This window comes from Nothobranchius furzeri, chromosome 11, assembly GCF_043380555.1.
Source record: "Nothobranchius furzeri strain GRZ-AD chromosome 11, NfurGRZ-RIMD1, whole genome shotgun sequence".
In the NCBI taxonomy this organism is placed as follows: domain Eukaryota; kingdom Metazoa; phylum Chordata; class Actinopteri; order Cyprinodontiformes; family Nothobranchiidae; genus Nothobranchius; species Nothobranchius furzeri.
In genome coordinates this window covers 39,093,151-39,110,369 of record NC_091751.1, presented here as the reverse complement: position 1 = coordinate 39,110,369, position 17,219 = coordinate 39,093,151, and the positions used below count along the sequence as shown (strand labels likewise).

Genomic DNA, 17,219 nt, shown 5'->3' with positions numbered 1-17,219 from the left:
TTTTTCACCTGCAGATGGATACAAATTTGGAAAACAGCAATAAAGGTTATTGTTCTTGTTAGGTATGAGTTTGTTCATTTTTCTAGATTAGAATTACTTTCATCAAATGTTTTAGAAGCATTTTAAAGAAATGTGAAGTTTATTTAGCTGATTTTTTAACACAAGGTGATGGTTAAAGGCACAATACACAACATTCTTATGAGAAATAAAAGGTAAAATGTATAAACCAGATACATCATTTTTAAAAGCCATTTAAACTTGTAAACCTTTTCAAAATAAAAGCTGTTTTAACAAAGATCTTCAGCTGTTTTAAAGGAATAAAAATAAATGTTTCAAGTTTTTTTTTTATCGTTTTGCTTCCTATTTTAATTTGAAAAGCTGATCTATTTCCTTTTATGTGTTCTAGGTCAGATAAATACCACACCTGTGAGTTATTAGTTGATTAGGTTCCCTGTTTGTTGGGGTACACTCATTTGTTTTTATTATTGTGATTATTGATGTCATTTAGAGATCATTTGTCTCCTAAAATGTGAGATAATTGTCATTTCTGTAGCAGCTCTCAGAAAACTTTAAAAAGTGTTGTTATTTTTTTAGGGAAAATGTTGAATATGTGTTTGTTTGTTTGTTTGTTTGTTTATCTCAGCTCCCACTCAGGTTGTTTTCTCCTTCGACGTTGGTAACGGCCCGCTGGAGGTGCGCGTGGACTCGAGCGTCCTGCTGAATGACAACCGGTGGCATCGAGTCCGAGCTGAGCGGAACGTGAAGGAAGCATCGCTCCGAGTGGATGAGCTTCCTGTCGCCACGCAGGAAGCTCCTGCTGACGGACACATTCACCTGCAGCTCAACAGCCAGCTGTTCATAGGTGAGACAGTTTCTCCTTGTTTCTATGTCTCACGAGTCCCTCGTTACAATAAGCAGATGCTTCTTCAGCATGCTTCATAATCTTCTCAGGAAAAATCCTACTTGGGAGATGCATTTGTCAGCGTTTCTGGAGTCTGTTTGTTTTCTTTGACTTTCATGAAAAGAATTCTAAGTCTTGGACACAACTTCTCCCTTTTTACCCTTGAAATAAATCTGTAATGGATGTGTCACTAAAAATCTAAACAATGTTGCATCAAATCATTATTATCCATTAAATCATGGAGCCCAAAGAGGAATGCTAGGTCTTAAATCAGTAGAAATTTCTGTGAGGAAACAACTCTTGTCAGTCGTGGGACGGGAGTCTTTCAGACTGCCTCTGCATGCTTTTGGATCATAAAAACAACGAGACGTGCTCACCACTACAGATGTCAGTCATGTCCAGCCTATGAAGAGACACACTGACGTCATTAGCTGTGAAACCTCCGTAGCTGAGGTGCAATGTCCAGAAAATAAACCACAGGCCTTATTGGATACGTGCTGCTGTCTTTCTCTGTTCTTGCTGGAAACATGAAACCAGCAGGTTCTCCCGAGGACCCTCACCCCCCACCAGCTTCGAGGTCTCTGTTTTTGAACTCAGTCTCTCCCCTCCTATTCTTTTTATTGTGTTACCGACCACCAAAATATAACTCTGCTTTTATTGGGGACTTTTCTGACCTTTTAGCTGAATATCTCCCCAGGTATGACCAAGGTATTATCCTTGGTGGTTTTAATATTCACGTTTGTTGTTTGTCGAATCCTCTGGTGAGAGATTTCTCAGATGTTTTGGTTTCATTTGGCCTCCAGCAACTGGTTAATGTTCCTACTCATGAGCACTCTCACATAGGGCTGTCGCGGTAACCGCAAAAATGAAATATCGCAATATGAAGAAGCCCACCGCGCTGCATCATGGGCCACCGCGATTACTGAACTTGGTTCAACTCAATGATGCATGTTGAGAAGGATGGCTGCACTGGTATCAAAACGAAACGTTACTTCGCTCCTTTGGGAGCACTTTGGTTTTCAGTACGTCAGCTGCTGCGCAGCCAGAGTCCTTGGCCGAGATAGAGCTGCCACCAGCGGCAAAAAAATAATAATAAACGCTCGGAGACCTGCTGAAGTCCCGGACAAGCACTGCTTCTGCAACCGTCCCGAAGAGAGTTTGAGCCAAGCTGGAGCTCACTCGCTACCTGCAGGAGGAATGCATCCACCCTAAAGAAACCCCCCTGACATGGTGGAGCAACAACCGGGAGAGATTCCCTTTGCTCGCCAGAGTCGCACGCAAGTATACGTGCGCGTTAGTGCAACGAGTGCACCATCCGAGAGGGTTTTCAGTGTTGCTGGAAATGTTGCCACCCCTCTCAGATCCTCTCTCAAACCGTATAAGGTTAACATGCTGGTTTTCCTTGTGGGTAACAAGGACGTGACCGAGCTATAAATCACCGTCATTCGTGTGTGTGAAAGTGAAATGATAGTGCGCCCGCCCCCCGGCGCGCGCGCGCCCAGTACATGTAATTTTTTATGCTTGATTTTAAACAACTAAACAAAATGGGGACTTGTTTCTTATTTGTTAGATGCTGCAGCCAAATTTGCATTTAAAAGTTTAACCTCCTGAATTTTGTTGTTTTTAAGTTCAGTCGGACTCCGACTGTCGGAGAAACAAACGTTACTGCGATCTGTGTTGTTACTGCCCTTTGATCTGCATTCAGTAAAGTGTTATAAAAGAAGGCACGGCAATTTTTAACCTTTTTTAAATGTGTAAACATTATGTTTAGATAGTACTGCAATTAAAAAAAGGGCTGCAATAATATCGCACACCGCAATATTAAGCCACCCTGAATCACCGCAGGAGGAATTCCTCAACCGCGACAGCCCTACTCTCACACACTGGATTTAGTTTGATCATTTGGACTGAAGGTGCAGGACTTGGTTGGTCATCCTGTCAGTTTCTCAGATCATTTCTCAGTTATTTTTAACATCTCTGCCATGTTGCCTTTGGTGAGAAGGCAGGCTCCTCGCTACTCAAGGCACATCTCTCCCTCCACGACTGCCTCACTACTGTCCATCCTGGAGGTTGAATTATCTAATCCTTCCTCATCTGGGATCACTACGGATGTGGATGGGCTTTTAAATTCTTTTAATTTGACTTGTTCTGTTGCCCTGGACTCAGTCGCTCCCCTTAAACTTAGACGTAAGAAAACCACCTCTTATCCTTGGCTGAACAATGAAACACGTAGCCTCAGGCGGCGTTGTAGGGTGCTGGAAAGAAGGTGGGAAAAGGACAAGCTACTAATCTCACAGCAGCTTCTGATGGATGCCCTTGACCTGTATCAGAAAGTGTTAGATCGGCCAGGAACAAATATTTTGCATGCATAATCTCTCAACACCAGGGTGATCCGCATAAACTTTATCGCACTGTCAACTCCATCTTGTCAATAACTGAACCTTGTAGTGTTGATCCCTCTGTGTCATTGTGTGCTGAGCTCCAGACCTTCTTTCTTCACAAAGTCCAGGACATTAGGGACAGTCTTGTGCGACTAGGATCTGGCTGTCCTGATGTACCACCAGAACCTCCCTCATTCTGTAACTTTACTCCCATATCTCTTAGTGAATTGTCAGATCTGATTGGAAATATGAAACAAGCAGGTTCTCCTGAGGACCCTCTCCCCCCGAGGATGGCGGGTGATATCTTCCCTATTTTGGGCCCCGCCATCTTAGACATTTTTAACTCTAGCTTGGCTACTGGGGGGTGTTTCCTACTTATTTTAAAACGGCGGTTGTGCAACCAATTTAAAAAAAAACTGGTTTAGACCACTCAAACTTTGCAAACTTCCGGCCAATCTCCAAATTACCATTTTTGTCTAAGGTCCTTGAAAAGATTGTCTATTCACAGATTACAGCACACATGAATAGCTTTTCTCTGGTTAATGTGTTCCAGTCTGGGTTTAGGCCACTTCACAGTACTGAATCATACCTGTCAAACAGAGTTTTCAAGGTTCAGTTGGGTAATTGTTCCTCTACATTCCTTCCACTTCCATGGGGAGTCCCGCAGGGATCTGTGCTTGGGCCTCTCCTGTACATCCTCCCCTTGGGTTTCATCCTGAGGAAATATGGCCTGGGCTATCATATTTATGCAGATGATTGCCAGATCTACCTGGCTTTGAACAAACCAGGCTCCCTCTCTCTTCTGGACCAATGTTTGGCTGAAGTGAGGGTTTGGCTTGCCAACGATTTCCTTAAGCTGAATGATTCTAAGTCTGAGGCACTCCTAATGACCCCTAACAAAACCACACACTTATCTTCCGATTTGGACACTCTCCCATATGACCTCAAGCAGTGTGTTACCAACCTGGGGGTGAAACTGGATACACACTTTTCCATGGGCCCTCAGATTAACGCAGTGGTCAGATCTTGTTTTTATCAGCTGCGCAGACTAGTTCGCTTAAAACCGATCTTGAAACGAGCACACCAGGAATCCGTCATTCATGCTTTTATCATCTCCCGACTGGATTATGCAAATTCCATTTTCATTGGTTTACCTGCCTCCGCTCTTAACAGGCTTCAGGTCATACACAACGCGGCAGCCAGGTTTTTAACAAACACCCCTAGAAGAGACCATATCACACCTGTACTGGCGCGGCTCCACTGGCTACCCGTAAACTTCAGAGTCAAGTTTAAAATCCTGACTTTTGTTTTTAAGGCCCTGAACGGTCTGGCTCCAGATTACTTGTCTGATCTTGTGACTCGTTATGTGCCAAACCGGACATTGAGATCTGCTGATTGCCTGCTGCTTCGCGTTCCAACAATGAAATACAAATTGCGGGGGCAGCGTGCTTTTGTCTATGCTGTTCCGACACTCTGGAATGCTCTTCCTTTTTCAGTGAGGCTGGCACCATCCCTCCTCCGGTTCTAGTCACTACTTAAGGCTCACTTTTACGACCAGGCATTTTTAAATCCCTGACTTTTATTATTATGTGTCTTTTTATTGACCAAGATTATCTGCCTTGTTGTGTATTTTATTGTTGACCGTGTTTTGTTTTATATTGTGTTTTTAATTTTTATTCTGTACAGCACTTTGGTCGGCTGCCATGCCATTTTTAAATGTGCTTTATAAATAAAGTTGGTATGGTATGGTATGATATCACACAAACTGCCCATATCACACATGGTCTTCCAATTCTTCTGTGATTCCGTGACCTCGTGGGAAAAGCTGCGTGGAATTCTTGTGCTGCTGCGTTGTATCTGAAACGCTCTCTGGTGGAAAGGGAACTCGTGGTGAAATGTGCCTGTTAGGTTATCCACCGCTTACCCATCCAGGGGACATGCAGGGTTACCACATTTTCCACCGGACACGATTCAGCCATGAGACCTACTGTAGTGGGCCTTTCCAGTGGATGCAAAGTGTAACGTTTTGGGCTTGTTCCAGAAGCATTATGCATTGCTTATGTTTTTTTTTTGGGGGGGGGGGGGGTGCCTCTATTATGTTACACACCTCTTAAACGCCTGGTGGAAAGGAGGGACTTACAGTCAGAGACAGAAGCAGCAAGCTAGCATAAGTGTCACCCATTTATACTAAAAATTCACCCCAGCCACTTGGGTCAGCTCTTCTGAGGTAATCCCAAGGCGTTCCCTGGCCAGCTGAGAGACATAGTCCTTCCAGTTTGTCCTGGGTCTTGCTTTAGGTGTCCTCTCAGTTGGACGTGCCTGGAAAATCTCACAAGGGAGGCGTCCAGGAGGCATCCTGACCAGATGCCCGAGCCACCTCAACTGGCTCATCTCGACATGGAGGAGCAACGGATCAACTCCACGCCCCTCCCAGATGCCCGAGCTTCTCACCCTATCTCTAAGGGAGAGCCCAGTCATCCTACAGAGAAAACTCATTTCGGCCGCTTGTATCTGTGATCTAGTTTTTTTGGTCTCCACCCAAAGCTCGTGAGCATGAACATAGCTCGACTGATAAATCGAGAGCTTTGCCTTCGTACTCAGCTCTCTCTTCACCACGACAGACCAGTACAACATCCGCATCACTGCAGATGCAGCACCAATCCGCCTGTCAGTCTCACGCTCCAGCTTTCCCTCACTCGTGAACAAGGCCCTGAGATACTTAAACTCATCCACTTGAGGCAGGACCTCATCCCTGACCTGGGGAAGGCCTTCTACTCTTTTCTGATTTAAGACCATGGTCTCGGATTTAGAAGAGCTCATTCTCATCCCAGCCTCTTCACACTTGGCTGCAATATTTTGTTCTTTCTTTGAAAATATATAGAGATTTATTAGAATTGTGGGATATTGTCCAATCCTAATGTTGTTGTTTTTCTCGCACCTTCTGAGACAACAATGCTAAATCTCCTGCATGTGAACATCTTCGCCACCCTGCAGTGTAGGTGTCGTCTGGCTCCTGTAAACAGGATCAGGTTGGCTCTCCTGCCCCATAAAGCAGAACTGTTCCTGGCCTGACGCCACCAGCAGCTCAGCATTATCGAGTCTAAAAGTGCTGAGGCTAGTTTCCGCAGCTGAACAATAATCACATTCGATAAGTCAACATGCAGCTGTGAGTTTATGCACAGTGTGATGTGATTTCATGAGCAACAGTCTCTAAATCTTTTAATTGATTCCCTTCTGGAAGTTATTTATCAGGCCTTCATGTAATTAACCACATCCAGACTTCATCAATACCACAGTCGTGGTAATCTCCACTTCATCAGTTAGCACTTTCTCCAATCTCAGGGTCTGTTTGTGAATCTTCAAAACAAAAATAACATAAAATCTCTCTTTTTAATCATCGGCCTGAATCATACTGTAAATATTTTGTTGTTCTACGTCTGTAGACAAGGAAAAAACTGCATGACGGAGGCAGAAACCTGAAATTTCAAGGTGAGTTAGGACTACCTGCGTGTGTTTGTCATCAAGAATCTGTTGGTGGATTCAGAAGAACTAAAGTCTAATTGTCGTCGAGGAGCCGCAGCGCTACACGAGCAGTCCGGAAACCAGGAATAATTAAGAAGCACCGACAAGCCCGGCTTTGCCTGAATAAACCAATTTGTAATTTAATTGCAAATGAAGCATCTCATAAATATTTACACGCTGTCCTGCTGTGTCTAAACAAGATTCGCTGTACAGTTCGCTCAACGATAGAAAAAGTGTTTTTGGTTATTTCTGGAAGAGTCAGCTCTATAATTTAATAGTAAAAGAAAATTAATTAGCTTTTTTAGGCGGTAAAATTCTGTTAAACAACACAGAACCGGATGACTGGAAGGTTTGAGCTGGCGGCACTGATTTAGTCTAGTAATCATAGTAATTATAGACAGTACTCCTTCATGTAATAAGATAGAAAAATGTTGTTGTGGTACAAACATACATGTACAGGAGAATTAGCATGTTTTTATTTTTTAACATTTTAGCAAGGCATTTATCCTTTTTTATTCCAGCAAAAACATTTTATCAAACTTGCTGCAGCATATTTATGTTCTTAACTTTTCTTGAAAATTTCTTCTCCATGTCTCAAATTTGTGACCTTCTAAAAGGTCAGTGGGGTCATATTTTCATGGACATCTTAAACCCTCTGGAGGCAGGCGTTGCAGATTAGCAACGTTAAAACCTACCTACCTGGTTACTCCACATACGTATTTCATGAGCATTTTTTAACTCAGAAGTACCCTGAAGGACTTGGTTGTTCGTCCTTTTATCAAAACTTATTTTGAGCGTGAAAGGGTTAATCCTGATGATTGAAACCAGCTGCAGAACACGGCAACACCTCGAGGACGTGGATCATGAAATCATAAAACAGGATTAGTGTTAAATGAAATAATGTCAAATGTTTATTTTTTAACTTTTGTGTCTCAGTTTGGGTAAAATTGACTCTGATTTTATTATAATTTAGCAGAACTTGTGTCCTACTTCTTGACTTGTTGAAACTAAATGAAGAAGGTTTCGAGACCAGTTCCGGCAGTGACCCCTTGACTATTTTCAGAAGAAATCTGTTCCTTACATTTTTTTTTACTTGCTAAAAATTCAGGACAGCAGTTCCCTGAGACTTCTGCATGAAAATTGTGAAAATTTGAGGGCTTCAGAGGAATGAAAGGCTTTCTCTGCCTGGTTGTGTGGGTGTAGAAACCTTTGTTACATCAACACAATTTTAAATTTCATATCAGAATACATCTTATTTAAATGATCTGTTTAGTGTTGTGAAGATGTTTGCTTGCAGCTTGTTGACCTTTTCTATGCTCATCTCCATAATGTTCATGCACATATTCCTTTATTTACAAGAATTTGTCTCTAAAACTAAGATTCAAAAGTCCTTAAATGAAAATGAAACCTATGAATCAGATGTTTCTATTATGTTTCATCTGACTTCATAATAAGTGAATAAATTAGGTTTTTGGCAAGCCTGTCCAGCTGCATCAGTGATTCTTCGTACACAAACCCTCCACAGTGTACAAGGAGCAAACACTTCTTCCCCACAGATATGAAATGTGCAAAACAAAGTGTTGATTTATGTGGATTTAGCCCCTACAATGCTGTTATTTAAATTTGCTCAGCATTTCCAAACATGAATTGTGTTTACAAGGCTTGATTTGTGCAGCAAATGGCTCCATTGTTTGAATTATAAGCTGATGTGTTGGTTTGTGTGAATTTCCATCTACGCTGTATTTATTCGCCGTAATCCTGCCTTGCTTTGAGATGGTAGTGAAGTTCATTGTTTTGATTAATAAGCCGTGTTATTGCCTTGCACGGATTTATAGTCCACATTTTACCATTGTTGATGTTTAAAGTCAGTGCTGGATGCAGGAATAACTGAAGGGTTGTTAGAAATGGCTGACTTTGTTTGGGGATTGGATTATGTCGTGTATTTTTGCCTCGTTGCTTTCAGACAACTTTTGATGAAGTGCAGAAGTCTGATCACTGTTGTGTTTAAATGAGGTTCCTGGAGGTTCTTTGAATCCAGCGTTACGTCCTTCTTTTCCTTTAGACAGAGTTTCAGCACACAACCGTTGTTACCAGACTAGATGAGAGGATATTTAGAACTGATGAAACCGGCCATAACAACCAAGTTCTAACAACCAAGTTCTGGTTCAGAATCAACACCTTAAAAACACTCCAGAAACTTTTCTGTGCCATTAGAGGTTGTCATCAGTCCATACATGAATAATTTCCTACTCTAGTTAACAGTACTGTTAGTCTAAGCTGCTCAGCTGTCTGATGCGACATGGGCTGTGTCCAAACTCAGGGCTATATCCTTTGAAGGCCGATTATGTGCCACCAAAGTGATGGTGGCATATAAATGTGTTCTTCATCCTAAATTTTCAGGACAGGTCTAATGTATTCTTCATGGCACGGCCTTTTTCAGGATTCACTGCGGGCAGATCAGGAGACTTTTGTTTCTGTCTGTAACAATGGTGGATGAAGAGGAAGAGGATTATAGTTTTAAATGTAAGTACACCGCCCAGCCAAAAAAAGTTGCCACCAAAAAAAAAAGGTCACACACTAATATTGTGTTGGACCACCTTTAGCTTTGACTCCAACACACATTCTCTGTGGCGCTGTTCTGATAAGCTTCTGCAACGTCACCAAATTTATTTCCATCCATGTTACATTAATGTTTCACCAACATCTTGCATCAATGATGGTAGAGTCTGGCCGTTGCACAAAGCCTTCTCCAGCACATCCCAACGATTCTCAGTGGGGTTAAGGTGTGAAAATGATCTCATGCTCCCTGAACCACTCTTTCACTATCTGAGCCCGATGAATCCTGGCATTGTCATCTTGGAATAAGGCCGTGCCATCAGGGAAGATGGAATAACCTGGTCCTTCTGGATATTCAGGTAGTCAGCTGATCTCATTCTTGGAGCCCATCCTGTTGCTGAACCTAGACCTGACCACCTGCAGCAAGCCCAGATCATAGCCCTGCCTCCACAGGCTTGTACAGTAGGCACTAGGCATGATGGGTGCATCACTTCATCTTCCTCTCTTCTTACCCTGATGCACCATCACTCTGGAACAGGGTCATTCTGGACTCATCAGACCAGTTTTTAATAATACGTTGGACATTTCTGAACCCAGTTTTAGTCGTTTCTGCATCTCCTTAGATGTTTTCTCTGCTTGATGCCAAAGATCTGACCCTTCTCACACAGACTAACATCTTTTCCACGACCACCAGATGTGTCATGGTTGTTTAAGACATGAGAAGCAGCTCATTTCACCATTTGGTTAAATAACTTGTTGCAGCTGAAAGATAATTACCCTGCAGTAATTATCCAATAGGACGCTCCTACCTGTTGACATGGTCTGGGGAAGGAGTTTAACCCAGGACATGCAGAATCAACACACTCACTAATAAAGATTAAAAAAAAGGTATTTATTAGTAGACTGGAACAAAAAGCGCACTGGAGCTTCCAGTGGATGAGTAAAGTCCGTACTCAGCGTCTGAGGAGGGGAGAGCAAAATAAGGTGAGTCCTGAGAAGTAAGTCTTAACTGAGGAGGTGCAGAGATAAGACTTACTGGGCAAAGGAGATGAGGAAAAATAGGGAGGGGCCGGTCGAGAGTTGGGTGAGTCGAGGTGTGTAAATCCAGGAGAGGGAGCGTGTGGGAAGCAGAGGAGTGGGGCGACTGGAGAGATGAAGAACACTGGGAAGCTGAGTCCGGACAGTATGTGGCAAAGGTGAGTCCCCTGATGAGTCACTGTATCCTGAGACGGCTCTACTCCAGAGATGTTCCAAAAAATCCTGAAGAAGACGTAAGCACAAAAGTCCACAGAGAAATAATAAGCCAAACACAAGAGGTACAAAGTCACTGCAACACTAGACGGCTGGAATCTACCGAGTAGTAGTAATCATCCCGCGTCGAGGTGTGTTCTCCAACTCCTTAAGAAGCCAGTGCCGTTGATTGCTAACCAGTAGCAGCTGGGCGCCTCCCTCTCCTGAAAAACACCTCAAAGATAGAATGTGCGACGGGAGTACTCACCGACTCATGACACCTGTTTGCTTAGTTAAACCCAGGTGGTGAGATATTTTGGGCCAGGCAGTGTGTATTAAGATTTAGGGGTACAAAACTGTAATCTTAAAGTGGTTGTGTTGTTGGGCTTGTCTTCATCGCACCGTTACAGTTTCTAGGTGACAGGAGAGGTAAGGCTGGGAATAACTCTGAAGGCGAGAACGTCTAATTTCTCAGTCGCTCACTTCCGGTCTTTGCGGTGTTCCAGAGGTGTCGAGTTCATTCAGGTTCAGGGCACACACCCCAACCAGGTGTCAAGAGGGCCAGTACGGTCATAACATCATCATTACCTAGAAATAACAAGTCGTCGTGTTTCACACGTACATTAGTTTCATATTTAATGATGTATTCTACTACAAACCTCAGAAGCTTTTACTTTAATACAATAAGAGTAGAAGGAGTCACCGCTCATCTGGGTAAGGTGCTGGATCAAAAGTGGAATGAACAAGATAAGAATCTGCACACTTCAATCTGCGATGTGAGAGCTTTATTAGTCGAGCTTTCAATCAGAGCTTTGACCTGACCTTCATCAGGAGTTGTGGAGGTACCTCCACAACTCCTGATGAAGGTCTCTGACCGAAAGCTCGACTAATAAAGCTCTCACATCGCAGATTGAAGTGTGCAGATTCTTATCTTGTTCATTAATACATAAACACACAAAGGTATTTGGGACTGACAGGACCCCACCTTCCCTGGACTGGGCTTGTAATTTATGGCTTTTGAATGTTTATATGAATGAATGTTTACAAACTGACTTCAAAATGTATGTTCTCGTCAGTCTGGTAGTGGTTGCAAATTATGACACAACTCAGTCAAAAATACAAATTAGTGTATTTATTGCAGATTACTAATATTCAGCTTTGTGATAGACAAGAAAGAAAACCATCTTTTATATAGCGCCTTATAAGATAAAAATCACGAGGTGCTTGAATAATACTCCCCAGGTGTTAAGGAGGACTCATCCTGCCAGAAAATAAATAAATGTGTAAATGAAATTGGAAATAATAAATAAATGAGGAAACGTATAAATAAATATATTACGAAATAAAATTGAAAAATAATTTTAAAAAATGGAAATGATTGGTTTTTATTTATTTCTTGTTTTGGCAGGATCTACTTAATTTACAAGAATAATGTTAGTAACGACCATTAATAGATTTTTCTTGAGACTATTACAAAACACGACTCACACATCAATAATAAGAAAGAAGTGTGCACGGTAAGATTTATATTGAAATGCTTTTTCTTTTCTTTTTTGCAGAGGCTGAAATTATAAAGTTATTTTAAACATTCTCTGAAGGCTTCATAATTTCCTTTTCTTTGCTCTGATTTGAGGCTTTTTTTAATATCTTTTCTCTTTTGCGCTTTTAAAAACTTTTTATTAGGAGATGCTCCGCTCTGCAGTCGAGTCACATTAAAGATCTTCAGCGCCACTAAAAGGTTTCCTTTCACTGACGGAGAGACGTGGGTTATTTCAGACGTTCCTGAATAACAGGAACAAGGTCATGTTTGGATCTGAAATATGAACACTTGTGTTAAAAGGTGCACTTTGGAGAAAAATGGCCAACTTTTCATGTCATTTAAAGATGCAGATATTAATTTGTTCACTTTCAGCCTTTTGGCTCAAATTTGGATGTTTTATTTTCAGCTTTTTATCTAAATATTAAAATGAAGCTTTTTAAATGAGCAGTGAGACATTTAGTTTCCAGCAGGCTTTTGTTTTCAAGGAGTCTGATTTAACAGCAGTGTTATTCTTCCTTTTTCTATCTTCCCCGGTGCTCCACTTTCCCTCCTACTTGTATGACTTTGGGCTCTGTCTGGCAGACGGATGGAAACTGATGCTAATTTTCCCACTGAGGCCTTTCAGCTTCGTTCAGATCTTTGGAAAGAGCTGAGTCTCATGTTGGGAGTTACATAAAAACCGACAAGAAAATAAATATTTTACAAAAGAGAATCATTTAAACATATGTTCCTACGTGCAAATAAACATCCACCCTAAACTTTTTTTCCTGTTCAGTCTGCTCTCAGCTTCCAGCTTTATCAAGACTTGAGTTGAACATGTAGAGTTTGCTTCGTCTGTAGGATTAGAATTGCTGACGTGTGGCTTTAATGTGTTTTTAATAACGTAATTAGGACGAGTCAGTTCAGCCAGGCCATGGAGTCCAACTCTAACCCAGTTCATCAGCTGACTGCCCATCCCATTCCCTCCAAAAGCATCTAATGACACGTTTTAACAAAACTTAAACTTCACAACTCCTCCAGCCCAGCCTGGCCTGCCAGACTCATCCTCTGTCTACTCTACACGGAAGACGATTCTGGATACTCGAAGGCAGACAGCACCATGAGGGGCGAGACTAGCCAGCTCAAAAATAACCAATCAGAAAAATGCAGAAATGACAACTGTATCACGAAATGCTCTAGATTTTTATCTGTAGTCAAAGCTGACATCTGGCAACAGCTCAAACGTCTTCTTCTTCTTCTTCTTCTTCTTCTTGTGGTTTTAAAGACATGTCCAAGTCACTTAGAACAGAGAAAAGAGCCACAGTGAACTCAACTTCAGACGCCATCTTTGCTGTTTATGAGAAACTGAGCATTGTGGTGTGTGACATACGCTGCTCCGCTCTGATTGGCTCGGTTAAATTTCTCAGGGGTTGGGGTTATTTAAATGGGAGCATTACCAGCCCCTTTGTTTCCCATAAGGAAGTATTGGCATTCCTGGCCAGGCTACCTTCAGCCTTCTGTACACCCACACACACACACACACACACACACACACACACACACCTTCCACGTCTGTCTAATTAGCATCAACACCCAATAAAATTCAAGAAATGTTAGTGAAAAGTTTTACAGCCAAATAAATTGACCAGAAATTAAAACGTATTCATATATAATTTCAACATTCATATGTAATTTCAACATGTGTTAAATAAAATGTGTTACTCTGACAGTTACAACAGGAATTTTATTCACCCTGAAGGTTTAAAGGTAACACTTTACAATACGGGACACAAAATTCTGCCTCGTTACTAGGGAACGACTTAGGAGGTAATGAGTAATGAACCATAGACTAATGAGTGGTTAACCTGTAGTCTGGGTTGTAAAAGAATTTGGCTGTCTGTTTGGTAAACAAAAGATTTGTTTATAAAACCATCCAATGCAATCTGCTGAGTCTACAATACCCTTTCTGTGGAGATCCCAGTTCAGATCCAGGGGGTCATGAGGTCGGGATGGACATGGACCTCGAGGTGCCAGGAACTCGTAGATTAGCTCTGATATGACCCGTCTATCTTGAGATATCCCCAGGTCACGACAGGAAGCTGGAATGCTTGTTTGCGTCTAAGGCTGTATCAGCAGCGTTGCAGAGAGGCTTTGACTTGGTCAAAAGAGAAAATGCTTTTTCCCGATTTGGCCGAATCGGGAGTCAGCTGCATATAGGGTTGTCACGGTGTGAAAATTTAACCTCACGGTTATTGTGACCAAAATTACCACGGTTTTCAGTATTATCGCGGTATTTTTTTTAAACGTGCTACATTTTCACACAATTAAATAAACCCTGTATGTCAGGAAATATTGTCCTCAGTTTGTGTCTAAATTTTGCCTAAAATGTGTTATTTTGTAATTATGTTGTTTATTTGTTTACATTTTTCCCTTTAGTCTTTAAAATACCAATATTTGCCCATAACTTCTTATTTATGTCTGTTTGATGTCATCGTTTTAAAAATATTAGATCAGATGATACTCAGTACTCAAGTAGCCTTCTAATCAGATACTTTTTTTTACCCTTACTTGAATAATAAACCCTATATCAGGAAAATATTGTCCTCGGTTTGTGTCCTTCCAGTGAGCTTTGCAGATTTGGGAAAATGTCATCAGGCAGTAATCATTGTTAAATTCATAATTATTCTCGGAGAGAGACCAACTCTTATCTGCCCCTGGGAGCCCCGTAATGCATAGCGTCATTTCAACATGGGGGTGTCCGCGACACGGTTTATATGCAGGTAGCGGCGCTGCGGCTGCTTTATATAGCGACTCGTTGCATTCTCCCTCAACCCAAATCCTCGGTTCACGCATTTTAGCTAAAACGCTAACATAAGCTTGCCTTGTGTTGACTGTAGAGTTGTGGGTGATGGTCACGCAGATGTGTCATGAGATTTGAAGCGTTGCTGCCTTTCACAGACACGTTTTCTGCATGTGCTGCAAACAGGATAGCCGTCTTCTATAAACTGTCCCTCGGCATTCTTCAAACATCCAAAAAATGCCCATACTTCTGACTTTGTCTTCTTTGAGGGATAATAAATGTCCTGAGTGCTGCCGCCTCCTCCTTTGGCCATTATTTCAGCTTTAGCTTCAAGAAAGTTTTGGTTGTAAACAACAAAGTGTGCATGTGCCGCCAGCAACTTCAGCAGATGATACGGTGGCTGGTAAGGGTCACCGCGCCTATACCGCAGCCACGGTAATCCACCGAGATAATGTAGTTTTTTAAAAACAAGACGGTTATTATTATTGTCCACTTTTTTACCGGGGTTTGCCGCTACACAGGTTACCGTGACAACCCTAGCTGCAAACTGAATTAATGGGGAAGTAATTTCTGTTTTATTAAAATCACATTGTTGATAAATTTGGCAAATCAGAATTTCGTTTGAGGTCAGTACCAAAATATACCTCAGAAGTCCCTCCTTCAGTCAGGTCCTCAGGGAGGTTAACTCTTTTTGTGAATGAGAATGTTGTTAAAACAGGTAAAGTGGATGTTATCAGTAATAATAATCTTATTATAATGTGTATGAGTATATTGATAGAATAACTTTTGGTAAATCAACACATAATGATCTGGTGTGGAAAAGATCTGAAATGGATCATTGCAGGAACAATGTTCATTTTAAAGCCATCGTTCATTAAAGCACAGATTATTCAAACATTTGATTTAAACATCTTGTTCATTCAACACATTTGATTATTCCAACTTATAAGTTGTAAAGTCACGTAGGAACTTCGAGGAGGTCGACTTTTATTCCTAGTGAGGATGCAGCAGTCTGGCTTCTGCATGAGGCCTTGAGCAAACATGTTATGGCTTCTTTGGCTAGTAATAAGAACTGGGACAGAGTTCTGGCTTTGGAGGCCAGACAGATGGTGTTTTTGTGTCTGCAAATGAAAGGTTACTTTCTGGTCAACTTGTTGGTGAAACATTGACCACTGGTACGTTACACTGGTAAAAGCATCCACCAATCTTAATCACTTGTCTAAGAAAGAAATAAGGAATGAATCAGGGATTAATGCAATACCTGTAGGCTCATTTTTATAAACTTCAATAAGGATGCAAAGCATTTGTAACGTCAGAGTAATCTACATCTCACTTGTCTGTCACTTAATTTAGCCTTTACTTTGTGCACCTCCTAAGTCATTCCCTAATTAAGCATCCCTTATTGTAAAACGTTACCAGAGTAAAGTTTCCAAAGTCATAAAATGTTTTATTACTTCAAGCTTTTGTGTTTTTATTGTTGTTCTGATTTAATACCCATCGTATGAAATTGGCTTGATAAAGAGCTGCTGGACTTCACCGACACAAAGGGCAAACATCCGATGTCTGTATCGTCTTTTTGCAGAACCTTCTTTTGTATTTTAGCTCCATTTAATATGTAGAAACTGACGATTCTCACTTCCTCCCATTTCAGCTTTTTATTTACTCATCTTTGCATGACATCAAGTTTGCAACTGGTTTGCAATGGGCCATTTCCGAGTACGCACCCCAGTGAGACACTCGTTTGGTTCCTGAAGAAGTCTGGAAAGTGAGCCTTTTGAACCGGTTTGGTGACATTACCCAGAAGTTCCAATAGTAGAAACAGGCCTCATGTCTTCTTTTTAATGTCATGTTGATCCTAACAACCCTCAGGAGGAAACAGAAAATGAGTCATTTTTAAACTAGTGTGCATTAAAGGGATACTTTGCAACTTTTATAATTTTCTTGAGCCAATATGTGCTAAAAAAAAGACCCTTTACAGTGGTAATGATATGTCACTCAGACCCCCACCTCTCTTTGTGGCCAGAATATTGCACTTCCAGACCAGTCCCTGTTGGGCTGACATCCCTGGTGCTGCAGTCTGCAGTTTTAGATTGTGAGCACAGCTGATTTTTTTTTATTTAGTGACGAATCACTCCTGTAGACACTAATGAAGGCCGAGGAGACATTTCAGCCGTTAGATTAAGGTGTTAAAAAGATGAACGCACAGTGAGGAGATAAGTTTCACTTTTGGTTTTATTAAATGGACACTAGGGGGTGCCAAAAGCAAGTCAAAACTGCCTACTACTCCTTTAATGAAGATCAGAATTATTT

The 17,219-nt window shown here is 41.5% G+C and overlaps 1 protein-coding gene across 1 annotated transcript in view; it reads left to right on the top strand.

Moving 5' to 3' along the window:
• LOC107379042 (contactin-associated protein-like 4) overlaps positions 1-17,219 on the top strand; it is a 223,383-nt gene that overhangs the window by 178,700 nt on the left and 27,464 nt on the right. The window contains exon 17 of the mRNA XM_070541544.1: positions 644-862. Within this exon, the coding sequence (XP_070397645.1) occupies positions 644-862 (219 nt within the window). The remainder of the gene's footprint in view (positions 1-643; positions 863-17,219) is intronic.